The sequence below is a fragment of the Vulpes lagopus genome, chromosome 16 (assembly GCF_018345385.1).
Source record: "Vulpes lagopus strain Blue_001 chromosome 16, ASM1834538v1, whole genome shotgun sequence".
Lineage (NCBI taxonomy): Eukaryota > Metazoa > Chordata > Mammalia > Carnivora > Canidae > Vulpes > Vulpes lagopus.
This window is the reverse complement of record NC_054839.1, coordinates 59,166,605-59,191,713: the sequence shown is the minus strand read 5'-3', so window position 1 is coordinate 59,191,713 and position 25,109 is coordinate 59,166,605. Positions and strand designations below refer to the sequence as shown.

General features: G+C 36.6%; 1 protein-coding gene across 4 annotated transcripts in view; it reads right to left on the bottom strand.

Moving 5' to 3' along the window:
• Positions 1-25,109, bottom strand: part of FNDC3A (fibronectin type III domain containing 3A) — a 171,503-nt gene that overhangs the window by 24,532 nt on the left and 121,862 nt on the right. For all 4 annotated transcript variants that reach the window (XM_041730968.1, XM_041730969.1, XM_041730971.1 and 1 more), the window contains 7 exons: positions 24,310-24,467; positions 15,423-15,482; positions 13,784-13,922; positions 9,953-10,006; positions 6,078-6,202; positions 5,530-5,704; positions 3,884-3,970 (listed from right to left, as the gene is read on the bottom strand). In XM_041730968.1, the coding sequence (XP_041586902.1) occupies positions 3,884-3,970; positions 5,530-5,704; positions 6,078-6,202; positions 9,953-10,006; positions 13,784-13,922; positions 15,423-15,482; positions 24,310-24,467 (798 nt within the window). The remainder of the gene's footprint in view (positions 1-3,883; positions 3,971-5,529; positions 5,705-6,077; positions 6,203-9,952; positions 10,007-13,783; positions 13,923-15,422; positions 15,483-24,309; positions 24,468-25,109) is intronic.

Genomic DNA, 25,109 nt, shown 5'->3' with positions numbered 1-25,109 from the left:
GCAGGCTCCATGCAGGGAGCCCAATGTGGGACTCAATCCTGGGACTCCAGGGTCACAGCCTGAGCCGAAGGCAAATGCTTAAATGCTGAGCCACCCAGGCGTCCTTGCTTTATATTTTTGTTTTAATTTTTTTTTTAATTTTAAAATTTTTTCACTGTTCCAATTTTGTTCTAGTGTTTAAAGTGTCCTAGGATTGGCTGTAGTGTAGAAACTAGAACTCTGGCATTGGGTAAACTTGGTCATATTAGAATTTTATGTTAATCATATATTCTTACTGTTTCTTTACAAACAGCAATATACTATCTAGTCATTGCCTTCTGGATTATAATATGTTGCTGCTTTTGCTTAGTAATCTAAGATTTCTTTAGTGTTAAGACTATTTTGATATGGTTTGCTTGAAAGAGGAGTCTGCAATGTCAAACTAGAAAGACTGAGGCAGCAATAGGATTTAATGATTCAAAAGTCCCTCAGCACAAGGCAGATTCAAAGTGTCTGAACTTCTAGAAGACTTCAAATAGTCATCATTTTTTATTTCCTACTATTTCTTTCCTCCTTTATATCAGTGGTTCTTAAATTCAGCAAGCATCAGAATCACCTGGAGAGTCTGCTGAAACATACTGTTAGGCTTTATCCCAGAATTTTTGATTCAGAAGATCTGAGGGGGCCAGAAAACTTACATTTCTAACAAGTTCCCAGGTGGTGTTGGTAGAATGGTCTGTTGATCGTATTTGTGGAACTAATACTCTAAGTTCTTATCACTATTTTAATTTATTATTTAATAAGCCAGTATAGAATCCTCTCCTATAAGCCAGTGATTTGTTAAGAGGTAGTTTAGAAACACTGTTTTCTCATCCTCTCTCTAGTTTTTTGGGGTTACTTTTTCTAAGGGCTCCTCCTCTTGGCGATTCTGACTGTATAACCTGCAATTCGAATGTGACTACCACAGTGAAACAATTTTAAATAAAAATTTGTGACTTTTAAAAATAGTGGATCATGAGAAATTTAACTCCTTTTGTGTATATTTTTGTCTCTGTGTGGCATAACACCATGGTGTTACATGATAGAATTCTAAGAATTTTAATAAACTTACCAAATTATAAAGATCTTAACATTTTCTCCTTAGAAAACTTGGTATGTTACTGAAGCAAAATACAATCCAACGTCATCTTAAGAGGAAAACTGAATGAATGTACTTACTTCTTAGGTATTTTATAAATCTTGTAAATATGAAAACTCTATTTTGAAATTAAGATCATTCAGTGTTATAAGTTTTAAAAATGAAGCTAATATATATGATAAAGCATAATAAATATAATTATTATGCTCTCCATAATCAAATTACTCATTATGAAAAATTTTCTAAGGTTCTCAAGGAATAATAAAATTTATTTTTGCCCTTTAATAGTGAGATCAATTTACAGTGGCTTCTATCGTTTATTTGAAATGATTTGATTAAATAAACACTGGAAAATTGGAATGTTCAATTTATCAACTAGTACGCATCTTGTATTTTTAGGAAAACATCTGCACAAAAACGTAGGTTGGCTTATATTAACTAATTCAAGCAGGCTCCATGCAGGGAGCCAATGTGGGACTCGATCCCGGGACTCCAGGATCATGTTCTGTGAAACACAATGTATATCCCTGATCAAGTCGGGGTTAAAACACTTAGAATGGGAGATATACTAGGAAACATAAAGAATTTCAAGAATCTCCTTAGGAGATGAATTTTCAAGGCTTGCTGTTGCTTTAAGTAAGCAAGAATGATACATTTAGTCACCAGGCTTCAGTCAAGCGATACATGACACGAAGAGTCTCTGCTTTCCTCCTAAAATAATTCAATGTAAAGGCCAACAAGTAGGCTAAACAAAGCAAGTATCTGTGCTAGGGGATAGGTGGATTGGCTGGAGGCAGTAGCATCTGCCTAAGTAGGAAGTCAAACACCCTGAAGAGACTTTATGGGAAGGAAGGAATTTGTTCCACAGTGAAATATAATGAACGTAACTGGGGCAAAGTTTCTTGCTAATGACGAAGGGAGCTAGAAATAAGAAAAAGGAGAAAACTAGAATTAACCTATGGTATTGGATTAAAATTGGAGGTTTGTGGTGTACACTCATGGTTTAAAAAATCTATCTACAAAAAAAAAAAATCTATCTACAGAAATACAGATGTAAATGTGTTTGTGCATATAAACTTTGTGTGTACATACAGAAGTAACACACATACATACATACAGTACGTAGCTCTGTCCATTGAGAGGGTGTCCAGGAATAGCAAAACTTTTACAGCAATAAGTATACTTACTATCCAGACTTTGGCTTCTAAATACTACTGTCCACTAAAAGGACCCAGGTGCTTTGAGAAATGACCAATTCCAAGGCTGAAGAAGGGAAAGCACAAGATGAGACTGGAATATCATGTGCCAGAAAGGAAAGGCTCAAAGAATAATGGGGGGCACATTTCTAAAAGATCTGAAAGCCACCCTGAAGGAGCTCTTAAATCTGAAATAATTTGAGTCTCACAACTGATAATCATAGTAACAAAAATAACCCACTCAGTAAATAGGAATCCATCAGTTCATACTAATATAAATGAGAAAAGAAAGCTTTTCCTTATAGTATAATGCCAACTAATAAATGTAGAAGAGATGATAAAATTGAAAAATCACACTTAGAAATCATTAATCAGTAATAATTGATTCAGGCAAGAATTATCAACGGGTGTTAAAACCAGTAGTGAAAGTTTGATGAAAAACAAGATGTTTACATAGGATTTACAAAATACTTATTACAAAGGGAGAAAGAACAACCTTAGAGTGAAGAAACATGGTATATACAACCTTCATCAAGTGACTACCAGTAATGGGACAAACCGAAATTGTGCACCATTTGATATAATGTATTAGGAAAATAATACCACTACTTTTTTAGATATCTCTGACAAAAAAGCATATTCTGAATGTGTTTAAACAACATTCACATTTTAGAATATATTTGTTTACAGAATACAAAAAAAAGTTCCATGAAACATTAACATTATTTGATTTTAAATATATACACAATTTTGATTTTAAATATATACACAATTTGACAAGCAATGTTACATAGTAAGAAAGTAAAGCGGGTAATGCTCATTAGAAAAGGCCAAAACTATTTTAATTTAAATTTAATTTTTTAAAATTTTATTTATTTTTTTTTTTGAGAGTGAAAGAGAGTGCTTAAGCATGAGTTGGGAAAGGTAGTGGGGGAGAGAGAATCCCTAGCAGGCTCCAGATCCATGAGCAGGGCTCAATTTCACAATCCTGACACCATAACCTGAGCCAAATTGAAGATTCGGATCCCCAATTGACTGAACACTGTCAACTTGACTGTCCACTCGGACACCCCAAGGACAGAACTTTTATTTTTTAAAGATTTATCTTTATTTGGCAGAGAGAGAGAGAGAGAGAGAGAGAGCGAGCGTGCGCACAGGCAGGCAGAGGGAGAGGGAGAAGCAGGCTCCCTGTTGAGCAGACAGCCAGACACGGGGCTCAATCCCAGACATGATCCAAGCCAAAGGTAGACGCCTAAGCAAATGAGCCACCCTGGTGCCTCCCACAACTATTTAGATTTAAGACCAAGGAGTGAGGTATATACTTAGCTTTAAAACAATAGGAACAACAAGAACAATAAACAAATCTCTTTTTATTTATTTATTAATTTATTTTTTTTTATTAACTTTTATTGGTGTTTAATTTACCAACATACAGAAAAACACCCAGTGCTCATCCCGTCAAGTGTCCACCTCAGTGCCCGTCACCCATTCCCCTCCAACACCCGCCCTCCTCCCCTTCCACCACCCCTAGTTCGAATAAACAAATCTCTTAAGGGCTTTCAAAGCTTACCTTAAATTTATACTTCGTACTACGTCTGAGATTCTTTACTGTGTAAGCAAGATCTTCTCCGTCATATTTGGGCTTAAAACCATATCCCTGGAAAGGGAAAACAGCCTTTCTTAGATGTCTAACAGCAGAAATATGGGGGATAACAATTATGTAAAAAGATCCAGGTCTAAAAACAAAAAAAAGAATCCAGGTCTTCTTTATGTTCTGTGTACAATGTGATTAATGCTGTTAAGTGTGATCCTCAACTCAATACTTCTATGTTGAATGGACAGACCCAGAAATATTAATGAATGCTTGTAGGAGGATGGAGACCTCATTTTCCATAAAGAGTAACCAAGAGAAGATCTTTCTGTTGAGGGTAAAGTCAGAGCCAATGGTAACTTCACCATCCATAAGCATATCCCTAAAACTAACAGAATTTCCTAGACAGATGTTGCAAGAGCTAAACAGAACTGTAACTATTGAACGTATTTAATTTGCCCTGTTTGTTTAAGTAAATAAACGGTTGTGCTGGCAGATAGGGATGTCACTTAGGTTTTGAATTGCTATTTATAGCTCCAGGGACAATCCCTCACTACTTTCCCAATGTTATTTTTAAAAATTTTAAAAGTTGATGTGTAATTCACAGACTGTAAAATTCCCATTTTAAAGTATTAAATTCAATCATATATAGTGTATTCAGAAGGTTGTGAAAGCATCACCAAATTCCTAATTCTACAATGAAGCCTGTACTTTATTTTTTGGTTAGCAGTCCCTTCCCCTCTTTTCTCATCCACTAATATACTTTCTGTGGATTTGCCTATATCCTTAATAAATGGAATCACATAATATGTGGTCTTTTGTGACTGGATTTTTTTACTTAGCATGTTTTCAAAGGGTTCAGTCACGTCATGACACGTGTTAGTATGCCATTCCTTTATACAGCTCAATGATATTCCATTGTATGGATATATCACATTTTGTTTATTCATTCATCAATTAATAGACATCTGGGTTGTTCCCAATTTTTGGTTATTATGAATAATGCTATCAACATTCATGTATACATTTCTGTATGAATATGTGTTTTCAATTCTCCTGGATATAGCTGGGAGTGGACCAATGCTATTTTTGACTCATATTGCTTTAAAGTAGCTCTGAAAAGCTGTGAAACTATGTAGAACTCATAGAAGACACCCTAACTCATGTTCAGCTCCATTCTAGCTCACAGGAGACAAGCCACTGGAAACTAGTGTCATGTGAAGCTCTTCATACCTTTTGTGGCACTTGGGAAAGCAGGGTATGAATAAAGCTGGAAAAGATGGACATATTATTTTCTTATTTTTTAGAGCTGCTTAGGCTAAAAAGGCTGTGGTGATCTTCCCCTTTCTTTATTCTCCCTAAAACATATTTAAAAATGCAGTTCATGCTGTTCGTAGGCACAGAATACATACAAACACACAGAAAGAAACAAAACTCCACCCTACACATCAAGGAAACAAAAGACTGTTTTCTTCCTCGTCCCAATTCCTCCTAAATGACAACCAACCAAGGATTCAAAGGATTTGGGGAAGGATCTAACTATTGTGGCACTAATTACTTATAAGGATTAATGCTACTTGAAATAGGTTTTAAACACTCTACTTAAAATATATATTCATACTTACGGAAGTTTCTTCCTCCATCTCTAAAATGTAAGAAATTCCTTCATCTGACGGTGTTCCTGAAGGCTTACTCCATTGCAAGGATAGCCAAGTAACACCAGCCTTAGTTAATACAGGACTTGCTGGCATAGAAGGGGCACATCCTGAAGTATAATATAAGACTTCTTCACTAAAACCACTGTTGAAATAAGTAGTTTTTAAGAATGAATGAAAAAAAAGTTGTTTCTATAGCTAAAGAACTCATTTTTGATGAATGACGTTTTTTGAAAGTGACAATTTTTGATAACTAATTATAATCCAAATAATATATCTTGGATTTGATAATATTTTATGGTAACTAGATCAGATACCTAAAGGTGAACTGGTATTCTTTTAAAGCTGCAATTTATTTAACACCTTCTCTTACAGCTTTTTGTAGGCTAGTAACACATCTTTACTATACAGCAACAGTGATAAACCAAAGCAGAATTTTTAGTGGATAATTTGGACTCTGAGTAATTTATATAAATGAAATTGACTAAGTAATATATTTACATTAAAACATATCTTACCTTGTGCCATACTCATTTTTGGCTGATAGTCTAAATTTACAACCCATTGCTGGTGATAGTTTAGTAATTTTAAATTGCTTCTGTAAGCCCATATAACATTGACAAAATTCTCCATTTCCTTTTCCCTAAAAAAAAAAAAAAAGGCTGATTATTATATATCATGTAAATTAAAAAAAATATGTTATTTATTTATTTTTAAAGATTTTATTTATTTATTCATGAGAGACAGAGAGAGAGAGAGGCAGAGACAGGGGCAGAGGGAGAAACAGGCTCCATGCTGGGAGTCTGACGTGGGACTTGATCTGGGGTCTCCAGGATCATGCCCTGGGCTAAAGGCGGCGCTAAACCGCTGAGCCACCCGGGCTGCTCTATATCACGTAAATTATTGTAAAAAGTTAAATCCACATCAATTCCTGCTTGATGAATAACAACATTATTGGCTAGTGTACGTTAAAAGTCATCTTTGTTACATGAACATCATGGATCTCAAGAGAAAGCAGCAATAACACATTTTTTAAATGATACTTACTGTTCATTAAATGAATAATTTATAAACTAGAAAGCAGGTATCTCTGTAAACCTTCTTGAATTAAGTATCCTGTTTTAGCTGAGGCTAGACCTCTGGCTTTAGTAAAATACACTCCTTCCAGGTGTGGACCCCACAATCTCTTAGGGGGACTGGCAGTGGTAGAAACAGGGTGATCTTTGATACATACAACTGGCAGTGTTCCTCAATCTATGAAAAGTTCTACGCAAACAGTTTTAAGGAAAGGACCCTAATTAATCCCCAAACCTCTATCTTAACAGATGCTAAGCTTCTATAAAATAAAGATTTTGGAACCACAACTGCATAGGTTTAACAGTTAAAGAGTATAAACAGAGAGAAAACCTATTATAGGCAAAAAAATGGGAGAGAGAAAAGTCTGCAGGTCAAGACAATCAAAGAGTTTCAGAAATTTAGGATGCTACATAAAGTGGACAAGTTTTTTATTCTCCATCCATTTTTCTTCATTGTGTTGGTAGAGGTAAATGGTGGTTTTAGGGTGACTTCTGCTTCAGAGAAAACCTTCAGTCTGTATCTGGCTGCTTAACTACACCTTCCTGTTTTACTGTTTATAGTTGATTCTATTGAGCTGTCTAAATAGAAAATTGTATCATCTCTAAATAATGGTAATTTTGCCCCCTAGCTCAGCCACTGTACGGCTGTACCTCTTGTTTTAGTTCCAAATCATACTGCATTAATGTTAAATAAAGGTGGGAATAACTGACAACTTTGACTTGCTTCTGCTTTGACTAGAATTGCTTTTATGTTTAGTGATGGTACTTCACTTAATATAAAAATAAAGTTTTAACTGAGAGGAGTGCTGAATTTCATCAAGCATCTTTTTATAATTTATCAATGTATGTTTTTTCTTCTAAATTACTATGTTTTTTCTTCTAAATTATCAAATTACTATGATAATGGATATTCTAAATTCTCTTAAAACTTCTGGAATAAAAACTACTTGTTTTGTCCCTCATTTTTCTTTAATATAGGCATACCTTGTTTTATTGCACTTCACTTTATTGTGCTTTACATAGTATTTTATTTTTTTTTAAGAATTTATTTATTTATTGACGAGCAACACAGAAAGAGGCAGAGACACAGGCAGAGGGAGAAGCAGGCTCTCCGTGGGGAGCCTGAGGCAGGACTCAATCCCAGAACCCCGGGATCACAGCCTGAACCAAAGGAAGATGCTCAACCACTGAGCCACCCAGGTGTCCCTGCAGATAGTGGTTGTTTTTTGTTTTTTGTTTTTTTTACAAAGTTTGGTCTGTGGCCAAACCCTGCATCAATCAGGTCTACTGGTACCATTTTTCCAATAGCATTTGCTGACTTTGTGACTGTCACATTTTGACAGTTCTTGTAGTCTTTCAAACCTTTTCATTATTATTTTATTTGTTATGTGATTCAAGGAAGAGGCCAAATATTGACACTTAGGAGTTTAGCAGAAGTTGATTCCAACCCTCATGGATGACTTTGAGGGTCCCAAGACTTCAGTAAAGGAAGTAACAGCAGATGTGGTGGAAATAGAAAAGAAAAGTGAATTAGAAGTGGAGCCTGAAGATGTGAGACTGAATTGCTACAACCTCATGATAAAACTTCAGCAGGTAAGAGCTGCTTCTTATGGAGGAGCAAAGAAAGTGGTTTCTTGAGATGGAATCTACTCCTGGTGAAGATGCTGTGAAGACTTTTGAAATGATAACAAAGGATTTAGAATTCTACATAAACTTAGTTGATAAGGCAGCAGCGGGGTCTGAGGGGATTGACTCCAGTTGGGAAAGAAGTTTTAGTGTTGGTAAATATTATTAAACAGCATTGCATGTTACAGAGAAATGGTTCATGAAAGGAAGAACCAACTGATGCAGCAAACTTCATCACTGTCTTATTTTTCTAAGGAAATTTCAAGTCATCCCAACCTTCATGAAGCACTACCCTGACCAGCCTGCAGCCATCAACATCAAGGCAAGACTCCACCAGCAAAAAGATTATGATTCACTGAAAGCTCAGATGATGGTTGGCATTTTTTTAGCAATAAAGTATTTTTATTTTTTTTAAGATTCTATTTATTTATTCATGAGAGACACAGAGAAAGGCAGAGACACACAGGCAGAGGGAGAAGCAGGTTCCCTGTGGGGAGCTCGATGCAGGACTTGATCCCAGAATCCCAGGATCACGCCCTGAACCGAAGGCAGACACTCAACCACTGAGCCACCCAGGCGTCCCAGCAACAAAGTATTTTTAAGGTATGTACATTTTTTTTTTTAAGACATACTGCCATTGAACCTTTAATAGACTACAAATATAGTGTGATATATAACTTTTATATACAGTGGGAAACCAAAATATTCATTTGACTTGCTTTACTGAAGTACTTTGCTTTATTGTGGTCGGCTGGAACCGAACCTACAATATCTCCAGGGTATGCCTACATACTGCTGAATTCCCAAATTATCAATGGAATTTCTTCTTACTCCTTCTGGCTACTCCTCTTAGCTGGATATAAACAACAGGGCAAGAAACATAAATGATGGAAAAATAGAATACTAAAATAATAAAACTCAGTATGCTTGCTGTGGTACACTGAAGAAAGGCCCTCAAAGATATCCAAATCCTAAACCCTGGAACCTGTGAATGTTACTCTATTCAGAGACTGTACAGATGTTATTAAAACATCACTTGCTTTTTTTTAGCTCTTGAGAGGGAGAGATTATCCTGGATTATTATCTAGGTGGACCTTAAATGGAATTACACATATCCTTCTTAGAGGGAAAAGGATGTGAAGACAGAAGAGGAAAAAGGCCATGTGATAATGGCAGCAGAGATAGAAAAGGCTATCTGATGCAGCCATGAGTTCATGGTAATGACCCAGTAATGAGGAGAACCTCCAGAAGCTGGAAAAGTCAGGAGAATGGATTCTCCTCTAGAGTCTCTGGAGGAAGCACGACTATGGTGACACTTTGATTTTGGCTCAGAGAGACATAATTGATTTCTGGCTTCCAGAATTATAGAATAAGTGTGTGTTGTTTTAAACAATCAGGTTTGTGACAATTTGTTAAAAAACGAGTAGCCATAGTAAACAAATACACTTGCCTTTAAGGCTGATGTGAAAAAAATTCCTTTATCAAGGTTATTACCCAAATGAGAGCTTTGAGGGGTTCAAGTCAAAAACAAAAAAAAAAAAAAAACAAAACAGAGGGAGGTCCAGCCAGTAATATTTTCCACCAAATCATTCACGATGTTTTTAAAGAGGAAAATACTATTAAAACAAATTATTTCTGCTTGACAATATACATATAATTTTCCCCTAATTTAAAATATTCAATTTACTTACCTCATCCCATTCTAAAATAAAGCTTTGGATTTTAGAACCATTGTCACTAGGTGCCTAAAAGAAATACAAAAAAAAAAAAAAAAGTGCAAATTAGTACTTTTGTAAAAGATACTGTGATGATCTAATCTGAGCAATCTATTGTATTACAGATACTCTCTGTGAATTAACTCTGGAAAAACTGCACAGAGAATACAGATATGTATGTACTGTATAATGCCACAATCCTTTTAAATGCAAGGAGAGAAAACAAAGCAAGAAGCTAATTCAAGGTTTTCTGAACACTGAACAATCTCTTGTAGCAAGAACAATCTTAACTTTTATAAAATCCATTAAAAAACCACTTTGCCTTTTGTCAGATGGTTTTAGTTGCTTTAAGTTCCTAGGATTGATCCTGTCATTTTCACTGAAACTCACCTTACAATCTAAAAGTAATACTGTATGATAAACCAGAGAATGAAGGAACCAGGGTGCTTAGAAGAACTCCAAGAGGTCACATTGTCCAGATCTTTGCTTCTAGACACAATGTGCCCATTACCTGAGATTGCTCATTCACTGATTTGTTAAATCTGCAGTGGTGAAAGTTTCAGTCTCCCTTAGCATTTAAAAAAAATTTTTTTTAAAAGATTTTATTTATTTATTCATGAGAGAAAGAGAGAAAGAGAGAGAGAGAGAGAGGCAGAGACACAGGCAGGGGGAGAAGCAGGCTCCACGCAGGGAGACGGATGTAGGACTTGATCTCAGGTCTCCAGGCTCAGGCCCTGGGCTGAAGGCGGAGCTAAACCGCTGAGCCACCCAGGCTGCCCTCCCTTAGCATTTTATTCTAGTATTTAATCACTCTAGAACTCAGGAATTTCAAGTTTATTTCTACTTGAATTTTCTACCATTTCAATTTGTTTCCTCTTTAAGTCATTCACTTGCTTTTTTAATTTTAATTTAAAAATTATTTATTTATTCATGAGAGACACAGACACAGGCAAAAGGAGAAGCAGGCTCCCTGTGGGGAGCTCAATGTGGGACTCGATCTCAGGACCCTGGGATCATGTCTTGATCTGAAGGTGGAAGCTCAACCACTGAGCACCCAGGTGCCATAAGTCCCTTACTTTAGATGCAGTAAAATGGATCACTACTCTCTTTATAGTAACTTCATCCATTTGAAGACAATGGACTCTAAAACTCCTTTTATCAAAATTAAATAATCTTAACTTCTGATATCATGCTCTCAAAAATTCCTGTAATTCTCTGGATTCTATCTAGTTTTTATAGAATATTGGCAACCATGTTAAGAGCAATCAAGGATGGTCAAGTCTTTAATAAACAATCCTTTATAACATGGAGGCCCAAATTGTTTGTTGAACATTAACACATCTTGTGCTTTAAAATTTTTAAAAATTGTAATTTTTCACTGGTAGGCACGACCAAAATTTGCTATGTAAGTTACAGGAGTGGCAGTTAAAAGTGACTACAGTATGGATAGGACAGAAAAAGAAACCTTGGGAAATTCAAGTCTTATACAGCAAAAGGAAGAGCCTCCCAAGGTAGAGAAGACTGCAAATCTCAGGAAGAAGTGTGTGGTATAAAATATATTTCCCCATAATTAATGCCTCCAGATTGCTCTAATCTAGTTGCTAAGATTGTACATTTATTTTGCCTAATTTTTCTACTTTATTTTGTGAGGCTTTTCAAATCAAGGAAATGGATTCTCCTCAAGTCCCTGGAAGAAACATGGTTATGGTGACACCAATAATTTGTGACCATTTCTCCAAGTTAGAGGGGAAACTATTATGTATAAAGTGTTTTACCTACCTCATTTAATCCTCATATCAACTTTGTAGTACTATTATCATAATTGATATTTAAGTCACTCAAGTACACTAAGCCAGTTTTCTTCAATTTTAACATCAAATAGCAACAGCAGCTATTATGCTTATTACATTCCAGGCATTGTGCTATGGGCTATACAGGTATTATCTGATAATCCTCCCAACTACTCTGAAGTATATACTATTCCCAGTAACAGTAAAAATGATTATCTCTTTCCTCAATCATGCTAATACCATGTGTATATAGGATCATTTGTAGGAAGAGCATGGGTGACCTGTGTAGGCAACTAAGAGGCAGCACTATTTATATCTTACACAGACTTGTTGCAATATTGCTAAAGTCAAATTTCAAAACTCAGTTTTAATTTATCTTCAGAATAAAGAGCACTGCTCTACTGAGATCTCAACCTACATTAAGGGTACTAGGCTGTGACTCTATTGGCCCCACCAAATTGCTCTTAAGTGACATGAAATAAAATTAGTCATACTTATCACATACAAAAATGTATGTATGTACATACTTGTCTGATTTACGTGTGCTAATAGTACTTTTTAACTGCATAAAGCATCTAACATCCTTAGAAGAACTAGGGACTAATAAGCCCCAAATAAGTAGTAAGTTTCATATTATCAAACGCTTTCATAGAGAAAGCTAGCTCTGAGTTTTGCTCTTGGGTGAGAGTAGATAATTAAATCCAGACTAGTAGTTATTTTCTTACTGCATATCAACAATTGCTAACAGGGGTGGTATTCCCTTGTAGTGGATGTTTAGAGATTTTGTTGGGGATATTTCTGACCATCACAAATATGGCAAGGGAATAAAGGTTAACTTTTACAGGTGAGTATGAAGGATGCTAATAATTCTATATAGTGAGAGACACTGTTCTCTTTCTCTAGGATTTTTGAATGTCCTCCTGGACATCCATGTAGGTGAAATATCTGTTTATCATTATCAGAGCCTAGAACCTAATTTCATTTTATAAGGTATTTTTCTTTTTTTTTTTTTATTATTTATTTATGATAGTCATACAGAGAGAGAGAGAGGCAGAGACACAGGCAGAGGGAGAAGCAGGCTCCATGCACCGGGAGCCTGATGTGGGATTCGATCCCGGGTCTCCAGGATCGCGCCCTGGGCCAAAGGCAGGCGCCAAACCGCTGCGCCACCCAGGGATCCCTCATTTTATAAGGTATTTTTCAAGAATGTTTTATTCATTTATTTATGACAGAAAGAGGGAGGGGGGGCAGAGGGAGAAGCAGACTCCTGGCAGAGTAGGGAGCCTGATCCGATGCAGGGCTGGATCCCAGGACCCTGAGATCGCGACCTGAGCCGAATGTAGACACAACCGACTGAGCCACCCAGGCGCCCCTTCTATAGTTTTAAGTTAATGGATTTTTCCAAAAGGAAACTACTCTGCAATTTGAGAAAGACCGTACTTAATTTGTTCAGAAATTTACCAAGACTCATGTATCATTTTAGTAAATCATGTCTTCAATGACAGTGCAGTCTGTACTATTTGAATTACCAATTCTATCTGTGGTGTCAGTCCACTTTATTATATATTCTTGTGTAACTAGACACACAGATTTATATATTAGCATATATTCTATTAAAACAGAGTATTTAATGGAATATTCCTTTAAGATGTCATATTGTATTTTTAAGACTATGAGTCTAGTTATTATGAACTCTTGTTTTATGATAAAATTCAGGATATAGGCATTGTAATGAACTTGAGAAGCATTGCTGAGACTCTCAATGTCATCCCACATCCAGTATAATAAGGACTGCTAATTATATATCAGTCTTTTCTGCTATATTTACATAAAGTAAGAAAACGACTACGAATATTAATTCAAGATATAACAAGTGCCCATTTAATATATGTAAAGAAGAACAAGTTAGCTTAAAGTTCTTTTTTGTCTCCAAGTACAAATGACTGAAATTTAATATTAGCGGGGGAGAGGAGGGAGTAAATGTCCAGTTAGAAAATACTCTGAAGAATATTCTTACCTTCCATTGCAAAGTGAGTGAATTTTTGGTGCGATTGGCTATCCTGGGTGGATTAGGTATGTCAGGTTCACAGCTTAAGGTGGTAAAGCTTTCAGCTTCTGAAGGAGTTCCCTTCACAGAATTGTACTCAGCCTGGACTCTGGTGATAATACACAGTTTTAATTAGCAGAATCATTGTATTCTGCCTTCAATGCCAACAACCTTTCAGTACTTGAAATTAGTAACGTGCCCTCTAATGTTCTATCAAGAAAACAAGGGTGGGGCACCTGGCTAGCTCAGTTGGTAGAGTATGTGACTCTTGATCTTTAGGTTGTGAGTTCAAGCCCCACAGTGGGTATAGAGATTACTTAAAAATAAAGTCTTTAAAAGAAAAAAAAAAAGAAAATTATGCACATTAGAAGGATGGTTCTTAAAAAAAGAAATATAGGATAGACTAGTGGCTTTCATCCTTTTTATTTTGACTGTACCACATTTTAAGTTGTGACAACTATCTGTGTCGTATCTACTTGCTCATACACACACACAAGAAAGAAAAGTATCTGGAAACAATATCTATAAGGGTAATATACTTTCTATGCCATTTGTTTATTTAACTAAAAAATGCTAAATGTAACCCACAAAATTCCTTGGTTTGATAAGGGTTGCAGTCCACCATTTGAAAAATGCTAAGTTGTATAATACTTTGGGTTCATCCACAGAAAGTATAAACGAAGACTTAATTTAATAGTTTTTTTTTTTAAGATTTTATTTATTAATGAGAGAGAGAGAGACAAGGAGAGAGACAGAGAGAGGGGCAGAGACAGAGGCAGAGGGAGAAGCAGGCTCCATGCAGAGAGTCCAATGTGGGACTCGATCCTGGGACCCTAGGATCACGCCCTGGGCCGAAGGCAGGTGCTAAACAACTGAGCCACCCAGGGATCCTCATGAAGACTTAATTTAATAGTTTAATAGGAATAATCCCAACCACAAATGCTCTTTTTAAAAATGGAGGTGATTCGCCAAGTAACAGATTAATGAAACCCAGCTGGGGAGACTTTAGTTTGTAAAATGTTGGTAAATTATAATAGAACTACACAGAAAAAAAAAAGTATCTAAGTTGCCTCAGTTAAATATGAATTTTTTTAAAGGTTTTATTTTAAGTAATCTCTACACCCAATGTGGGGCTTCAACTCACAACCTCAAGATCAAGAGTTGTATGCACTGACTGAGCGAGCCAGGGGCCCCTAAATGGTGTGAAATTTTAAAAGTTTTAGTATCTCAAACTCTTTCTGGAACATGATGTAGTAAAAATATATTAGTACAAACCAACTACTATTTATGCTTCTGTTTTGTAAAAATTTCAAAAGTTTTCCATGTGCTAAATTAGATATGCAGATATATTACACTTACTATCTGTATATTCATTCCAATCCCAAGGTCCTACAAACAGGATGATTAACCTTTCAACATAACACTTCAGTGAAATGTTTTTGAGTTTTTTTTTGGGGATTGTGTTGACAAATGTACCAAAAGAAAACCAAAGTCCATAAATTCCATGTTTTTAATCCAAAATTAATAAAGTATATTCTAGGCTTTTAATTAAATTATTAAAAAATACCTATGCTCTATCATATTAAACCAACATGTAGGAATTCCTTACTTTGCATGGTAATCTGTAGCTGGTTTGAGATCATTTAAAGTGACACTTGTTTCTTCTCCTCTGGGGGAAAAAAAGAAACATTTCACTGTCTGATACACAAGCATTTCTAGAGGACTTATATTATGTACACTTCAGTTTGTGGCAGTTTATGAAATTATACTGCTACCTTATCAATTATAACCATATTCAGATTCCACCAATATGGAATTTGTGTAATAAGGATACGTGGCAAACTTAAGTCATGTGTCTACATACCACTTTAAAACAAAAAGGTGTCCACACACTGGGATGGAGAGAGCTGTTAAGATAGTGGAGGAGCAGGGGGGCTCTCAGCTTGCCTCGTCCCTCCAATATAGCTAGATAAATATCAAATCATTCTAAACACCCAAGAAATTGATCTGAGAACTGAGAGAACAAAGCTGCACATCTATAGGTAGAAAAAATGGCCACCTCGTGGTAGGCAGGAGCTGTGGAGAGGGTGGATTTGGGGGGAGAGAAGAGCAGGGGACCAGACAAGAAAAAATCTTCCCCAAAACCAACAACTGAGAAAGGGAAAGAGGCTGACCACGGCAAAGAGGCATAACCAGTGGAGCTCAGAGTCTTGTTTTCCAAGTCTGTACCACTGCTGGGGTTGTGCCCGGCAGGCTCAGCAGTGCTCTGGTAGGGAAGGAGGGCAGAGACCCAGAAGCAGGCAGCACACTGTGGTCTGAGGATCCCCTGGGTCATATGGGGAGAAACAGTTCCCCTTCTTGCAGTGCATTTGGGAATGGTGGCATGGTCTCTTAGGGGACAAAAGGACTGGTGGCACTGATGTGTAGCTCTGTTCACTAGCATGGGAACAGGTACTGATTGGCTGAGGGCAGCAAACCATGTTGCCAGTTTTTGCTGCACTTTACCATTAACTCTGAACTACTGTGCAACTGTGTGACTGCTTTTCTGGGACAAATCTACAGCAGCCATAGTGCAACAAGACCCTCCCCCAGATTAGTGTGAGTCCATAAAACTGGGAGTTTTGAAAGCTAGCTCCATGCCTGAGATAAAACACTGCACCAGTTGGCAGAGACAGGGTGAGGCAGGAGTCTGACAGAAGCTGGGGGCACAAGAGGAGCGGCTGTTTGCTCTTCTGTGAGGGTTTCCTTAAGAGTGGTGGCTGCGAACTCCTCAGTCCAGGGAGGAGAGTGGGGTGACACCATTTCCCCCATGTATCAGCACTGACCAACGTCAGTGAACAACACAGCACCCCCCCAGTGGAGGTCAGAGCTGCTTACACCAGGCACCCCCCCCTCGCGCCCCCGCAAGTGCATCTCCACAAGGGCAAGTCGGCCTGAGAATCTGGGTAGCAGGCCCATCCCTCAGAACACCAGCATACAACCTCACACACACCAAGCCTACTGATCATAAGAATTGTAAAGCTTTAGCTCTAGGGAAATAGAATCTCATTTCTTTTGGGGTGGTGGTGGGCGGTGGGATCCAGCTTCTTTTAACAAGCAGACCAAAACACACATAGTTCAAACCTGCTATATAGTGGACAAGGTCTAAACATCCCCCATTGCAGGCAAGGAGAAACCCTGCAGAGGACTGACCTGAGAGAAGCAGCTAAAACAAAACAGCAGAGCACATACTCTGAAACACCTCCTGAATTACCAGGCCCAAGACAGTCCAGGACCTTTTCTTAATATAGCCATTGCTGTCAGGAGCAGGAATATAACAGGCTTTTCTAACAGTCACACAAAAAAATGGTGACCTAGACAAAATGGCAAGATGGAGGAATTCACCCCAAAAGAAAGAACAGGAAGAAGTAATGGACAGGGACTTAATCAATATGGATATAAGTAAGATGCTGGAACAAGAATTTAAAGTAACAATTGTAAGGATACTAGCGGGGCTTGAGAAAAGCATAGAAGATACTAGAGAATCCCTATCTGTGGAGATAAAAGAACTAAAAGCCAGTCAAGCTAAGATTAAAAATGCAATAACCAAGATACAAAACAAACTGGATGCAATGATACTGAGGATGGATGAAGCAGAGGCTATAGATACAGAAGATAAATTTATGGAAAATAATGATGCTGAAAAGAAGAGGAAAAGAAACATAGAAGATCACGAACTTAGAGTTAAGGTACTCAGTGACTCCTTAAAGCATACTAACAGTTGATCACAGGAGTCCCAGAAGAAGTAGTGAGAGGCAAAAGGAGCAGAAGGTTTTATATGAGCAAATTATAGGTGAAAACTTCCTTAATCTAGGGAAGGAAACAGACATTGAAATCCAAGAAGCGCAGAGAACTCCCATTAAATTCAACAAAACCCAGTCATCACTAAGATTTACCGCAGTTAAATTCACAAAAAATCACAGAAAAGGAAAGAATCCTGAAACCAGAAAAAGTCCTTTACCTACAAGGGAAGACAGATCAGGTTTGCAGCAGACCTGTCCACAGCAACTTGGCAAGCCAGAACAGAATGGCAAGATATATTCAACATGCTGAATGGGAAAAATATGTAGCCAAGAATACTTTATCCAGCAAGGCTCTCATTCACAATAGAAGGAGAGATAAACAGTTTCCCAAACAAACTAAAGGAGTTTGTGTCCACTAAACCAGCCTTACAAGAGATATTAAAGGGAACTCTTTGAATGAGGAAAAAAAAAAAAAGACCAAAAGCAACAAAGACTAGGAAGGAACAGAGAATATATCACTGTAAACACCAACTTTACAGGTAACACAATGGCACTAAATTCCTATCAATAATCACTCTGAATGTAAACAGACTAAATGCTCCAATCAAAAGACAAAAGGTATCAGAAAGGATAAAAAAGACCTATTTATGTGCTGCCTATAAGACATTCACTTTAGACCTAAAGATATCTGCAGATTGAAAGTGAGGGGATAGAGAGCCATCTATCATGCTAATGGACATCAAAAGAAAGTTGAAGTAGCCCTACTTATGTCAGACAAACTAGATTTTATTTTATTTTTTAAAATTTAAATTCAATTTACCAACATATAGAATAACACCCAGTGGTAATCCTATCCAGTGCCCTTAGTGCCCATCACCCAGTTACCCCATTGCCCCACCCAACTCCCCTCAGACAAACTAGATTTTAAACCAAAGACTGTAATAAGAGATGAAGAAGGGGATTATATCACAATTAAGGAGTCTGTCCATGAAGAAGATCTAACATTGTAATTATTTATGCCCTCAACTTGAGAGCACCCAATTATATAAATCAGTAACACTTAAAGAAATCCATTGATAATACAACAGTAGGGTACTTTAACACTCCACTTATAGCCATGGACAGAATATCTAAGCAGAAGATTAACAAGGAAACAATGGTTTTGAATGACACACTGGACCAGATGGACTTAACAGATTGATATTCAGAGTATTTCATCCTACAACAGCAGAATATACATTCAAGCACACATGGAACAGTCTCCAGAAAAGATCACATATTAGGTCACAAATTAGGCCTCAAACCAGTGCAAAAAGATTGGGATCATACTGTGTGTATTTTTAGACCACAATGCTATGAAACTTGAAGTCAATCACAAGAAAAAATTTGGTAAGACCATGATGAACACATGGAGGTTAAAGAACATTCTATCAAAGAGTGAATGGGTTAACCAGGAAATTAAAGAAAAAAAAATATAATGAAATGAAATGAAAATGAAAACAAGACAGTCCAAAACCTTTAGGATGCAGCGAAGGCGGTCCTAAGTGGAACTAAGAGGTCCTTGAAATACAGGCCTATCCCAAAAAGCAAGGAAAGGGGATCCCTGGGTGCCTCAGCGGTTGAGTACCTGCCTTCGGCCCAGGGCCTGATTTTGGAGTCCCGGGATTGATTCCCGCATCGGGCTCCCTGCATGGAGCCTGCTTCTAGCTCTGCCTGTGTCTCTGCCTCTCTCTCTCTGTGTCTCTCATGAATAAATAAATAAAATCTTTAAAAAAAAAAAAAAAAAAAAAAAGCAAGGAAAGTCTCAGATACACAACCTAACCTTATACCTAAAAGAGCTAGAAAAGGAAGAACAAATAAAGCCTAAAGCTGACAGAAGAAGGAAAATAATGAAAATTAGAGCAGAAGTAAATTATATAGAAACAAAAAAACCCAGTAGAACAGATTAGTGAAACAAGAGCTGGTTCTTTGAAATAATTAGTGAAATAGATAAATCACGAGGCCAGCTTTATCAAAAAGAAGAGAGAAAGGACCTCAAAACAAATCACAAATGAAATAGATCACAACCAATAACACAGAAATACAAACAATTATAAGAGATTATGAAAAATTCTATGCCATCAAACTGAGCAACTGAAGAAAGGGACAAATTCCTAGGAACATACAAACTACCAAAACTGAAAGAGAAAGAAATAGAAAATTTGAACAGAGCCAGAACCATCAAGGAAACTGAATCTGTAATCAAAACTCTCCCAACAAACAAAAGCCCAGGGCCAGATGGCTACGAGGAGATCCTATCAGACATTTATTTATTTATTTATTTACTCATTCATTCATTCATTCATGAGAGACACACACAGAGAGAGGCAGAGACACAGGCAGAGGGAGAAGCAGGCTCCATGCAGGAAGCCTGATGCAGGACTCGATCCTGGGTCTCCAGGATCACACCCTGGGCCAAAGGCAGGCACTAAACCACTAAGCCACCCAGGGATCCTCTCTATCAGACATTTAAAGAAGAGCTGATACCTATTCTTCTCACAAACTGTACCATAAAACAGAAATGGAAGGAAAACTTCCAAACTCATTCTATGGTGCCTGTATTACCTGATTCCAAAACCAAAGACCCCACTAAAAAGAATTATAGGCCAGTATTCCTGATGAACATGGATATAAAAATTCTCAACAAGATACTATCAAATCAAATCCAACAGCAATCAAGTGGGATTTATTCCTAGGGCTGCAGGGGGGGTTCAACATTCACAGACCAATTAATGTGACACACCACATTAATAAAAGAAAGGAGAAGAACCACACGATTATCTTAACAGATGCAGAAAAAGCATCTGACAAAATGCAAGATCCATTCTTGATAAAAATTCTCAACAAAGTAGGTATACATGGAACATACGTCAACATCATAAAGGCCAAATACAAAAGACCCATAGCTGATATCAACCTCAATGGGGAAAAACAGAGCTTTTCCTCTAGTCAGGAACAACACAAGGATGTCCATACTCACCAGTACTATTTAACACAGTATTAGAAGTCAATCAACAGAAAGAAATAAAAGGCATCTAAATTGGCAAGGAAGAAGTCCAACTTTCACTATTTGCATACAACGTGATACTCTGTAGGAATCCCAAACACTCCATTGAACAAATGAATATGAATCCAATGAAGTTACAGGATATAAAACCAAAATAGAGAAATCTATTGCATTTCTATTCACCAATAATGAAGCAGCAGAAAAAGAAATCAAGGAATTCATCCCATTTACAACTGCACCAAAACCCGTAAGACACCTAGGAATAAACCTAACCAAAGAGGTAAAAGACCTATACTCTGACAAATATAGAACACTTATGAAAGAAATTGAAGAGGACACAAAGAAATGGCAAAACAATTCCATGTTCATAGATTGAGGAACAAACATTGTTAAAATGTCTATACTCCCTAAAACAATCTACACATTTAATGTAATTCCTATCAAAATAACTCCAGCATCTTTCACAGAGCTAGAACAACCAACCCTAAAATTTGTATGGAACCACAAATAGCCAAAGGAATGTTGAAAAAGAAAATCAAAGCTGGAGGCACCAGGAATCTGGACTTCAAGCTCTACTACAAAGCTGTAGTCATTGAGACAGTATGGTACTGGCAGAAAAATCAACAGACACGCAGATCTATGGAATAGAGGAGAAAACCCAGAAATAGACTCACAACTATATGCTCAACTAATCTTGGACAAGCAGGAAAGAATATTCAATGGGAAAAATCTCAGTGGTGTTGGGAAAACTCGCTAGCCACATGTGTAAGAATGAAACTAAACCACATTTTATACTATACACAAAATTGAATTCAAAATGGATGAAAGACCTAAATGTCAGATAGGAAACCATCAAAATCCTAGAGAGGAACACAGGCAGCAACCTCTTTGACCTAAGCCATAGCAATTTCTTACTAGAAACGTTGCTGAAGGCAAGGGAAACAAAAGCAAACATGAATTACTGGGACTTCATCAAGATAAAAAGCTTCTGCACAGTGAAGGAAGCAGTCAATAAGATGAAAAGGCAGCCTATGGAATGGGAAAAGATATTTGCAAATACATTATCTGATAAAGGGTTAGTATCCAAAATCTATAAAGAACTTATCAAACTCAACATTCCCAAAGCAAATAATCCAGTTAAAAAATAGGTAAAGATGTGAGTAGGCATTTTTCTAAAGACATCCAGATGGCTAAGAGACACATGAAAAGATGCTCAACATCACTCATAATCAGGGAACAGAAAAATTAAAACCACAATGAGGTACCACCTCACACCTGTCAGAATGGCTAAAATTAACAACACAAGGAACAAAAGATGTTGGCGAGGATGCAGAGAAAGGGGAACCCTCTCACACTGCTGATGGGAATGCAAACTGATGCAGCCACTCTGGAAAACAGTATGGAGGTTCCTCAAAAAGCTAAAAATAAAACTACTCTATGATCCATCAATCACACCGCTATTTACTCAAAGGGTACAAAAATACAGATCTGAAGCGGGTACATGCACTCTGATGTTTACAACACCATTATCAACAATAGCCAAATTATGGAAACAGTCCAAATATCCATTAACTGATGAATGGATAAAGAAGATGTACTGTATGTACACACACACACACACACACACACACACACACAGAGCCATCAAAAAGAATGAAATCTTGCCACTTGCAACAATGTGGATGGAGCTAGAGTATATTATGCTAAGTGAAATAAGTCAGTCAGAGAAAGACAAATACCATATGATTTCGCTCATATGTAGAATTTAAGAAACAAAACAAATGAACACATGGGAAGGAAAGAAAAAGAGAGGGAAGCAAACCATAAGAGACTCTTAAGGACAGAAAACAAAATGAGGGTTGATGGGGGTAGATGGGGGTATGGGCTAAATGGGTGACAGGTATTAAAGAGGGCACTTATTATGATCAGCACTGGGTGTTGTATATAAGTGATGAATCACTAAATAAATAAGATAAAAACAAAAAACAAAAGGTATCCTAAGCAAATCAATGGCATAAACCAGACTTTTTCTTCTTCTTCTTTTTTTTTTTTTAAGCGTAGACAGGGAAGACATTTAGCTTATTAAAGAAAAAAAAATAGTTTCAATTTTTTAAAAATTCATTTTGCACAATTAAAACGAATAAACGCTATGTACTGTCAAAAGCAAAACCACCTATTTTTTTTTTTTTACAAGGAATGTGTTATTTCTGCCTTTTATTAGAGTATAACATGGAATCTTATTTAAAATACTACAGTTGAATGAGCAGATCATTAAAAAAAGTGAATAATCTGAAGTAAAGCATTTCACTCATGGCCACTGTTACATTTTCACATTTTCAAATATAACAGAATACATTTTCTTAAAATAGTCATTTGACACAACTATTACTAATATATGTGGCCAAAAAACCCAGCCTACTTTCTATTTCTTTTTTAAAAAAACCACTATTCTCTGCCAAATTTTCTTCAGCCAAGTTTCTCTCCTCTCACTTTATGGACCTCCCTTCCTCCCACCCCATTTCTCAAATCAAAACCAGGAAATATGATAAGGAAAATACATCCCACTGAGGAAAGTACATTTTAATGCATGTAGCATCCTCAGAGAAAGACCTTAATTGGTGTAAAGAAGATGACTAATGTTCCTCTTGTGCTCTCTGATAGGGCTGCAAATGGAGATAAATGCTTCTACTTAGCAAGCAGCCATATCTTACTAGTCATTAACACAAAAAGAAACTTAATGTTGATGGTCCTTTATCTCCTATTTATCTCCCCAGGTAGCTTTGTCTCTTTTAAGAAATATGAATAGAATAAACACAAGGAAATCTCAATAGAGAGGAGACAGGATATTTTTCTATATATTTTTAACCTTATGTAACTAGATAACAGATACTGCAGTAGTTTCACTTTCCTTTCTTCCTTATATTAGCTTTTTTTTTAAAAAGATTCCAAGAAGGCTGATGTGTCCAGTGTTCTATGTAAATTATGATCAAATGACTAACCACTTTCTTTACAATCTTCCCAATGTTTAAATTATTAATAATCAACTTTACTTTTTCATTAGAATAAGCAACTTCTATGTTAATAAGGACAAAAATTATTTTACAACTGTCAGTCATAAATGTCACAGTTTTAGCCAGACTCTTTGTAGGGTTTTTGGTGTATAATGACACTTGAACCAAGAAAGAGAACTATGATAGATTCTTAAAAATATGATTATTAACATACCAACATACAAATGAGTAATGTTGGTACTAAATTCATTTTACAATAGGGCAATAGCTTGACGTTAAAGAATTAAATCCAACTCCTTAGAGGAGCATTACCACATTTCATGAGTTCACAATCGAACAGTTCTCTATTTCTGTTCTGGGCTTCTATATACGACAAGTTATGTCTCCGGAATACGTGAAGAGTGAAACATCTACAGGAAGCCTACTGAAAAATACTAAAGTTGAATGTGGCCAATGAAAGCAATTACTCCAAAGTAGTGTAGACAGATATGTACCAACTGGCATTTGTACTACATACATTGAAATCAATATCACCTCTCAATTTATATAGATTCAAAATAAAAGCATTTAGAGGGAAAAACAACAAAATTTGCATTAAACTCTTTATGATAATCCACTGACTTACAGAATGGGGGGGAGGGAAAAACAAATACTTACACATAAACACTTTTATATTTCCCATCTTTTCCAGTACTTGAGACCAGAATTTCGTAACTATAGAGCTCTGGTACAGTAGTCTCATCTGTTTCGCCATTAATGAAGCTGGAAGGAGGTGACCAGGTAAGCACTACTGTCCTTGACTGGATATCTGAGGCCTGCAAAAACACAGTATTTAAAAGCTCTTTGAAACAAAGGTAATGTGCGTAATGAACAGTGAAAATCCAATGAGGTTTCAAGATTACATAAAATATATCTGTTATCTACCTATATAAGATGGCTCACAAATAGAAACCGGTCCATTTGTAGATGAGATGTAATTTGTTGTGAAAGGGCAGATGAGTTCAATACTAAAGGTCTTTAAATCTAAAAGCCATTATAGGCCATTCACAACTATTAGTGTCAACACCATATACGGGGTAAAAAGAATGGGAAAAAAAAAGTCCACTTTTATTTAAAAAGGTTCATTTCCTCAATTTAGAAAGTGTCTTATAAGAAGAAGAAGATAAAAAAGAGAATAATGAGCAAAGGACATGGACTGACCAAAGAAATATAAACATAAAAGGAAAATGTAAGAAATGATGTGTAAATGCATTTATAATTAAATAAATGTAAACTAAAACAAAGTACCACTTTTCTTTCTTTTTTTTTTTTAAGTTGGGAATTTTTTTTATTTATTCATGAAAGACGCACACAGGGGGCAGGGGGCAGAGACACAGGCAGAGGGAGAAGCAGGCTCCATGCAGGTAGCCCGACGTGGGACTTGATCCTGGGTCTCCAGGATCACGCCCTGAGCCAAT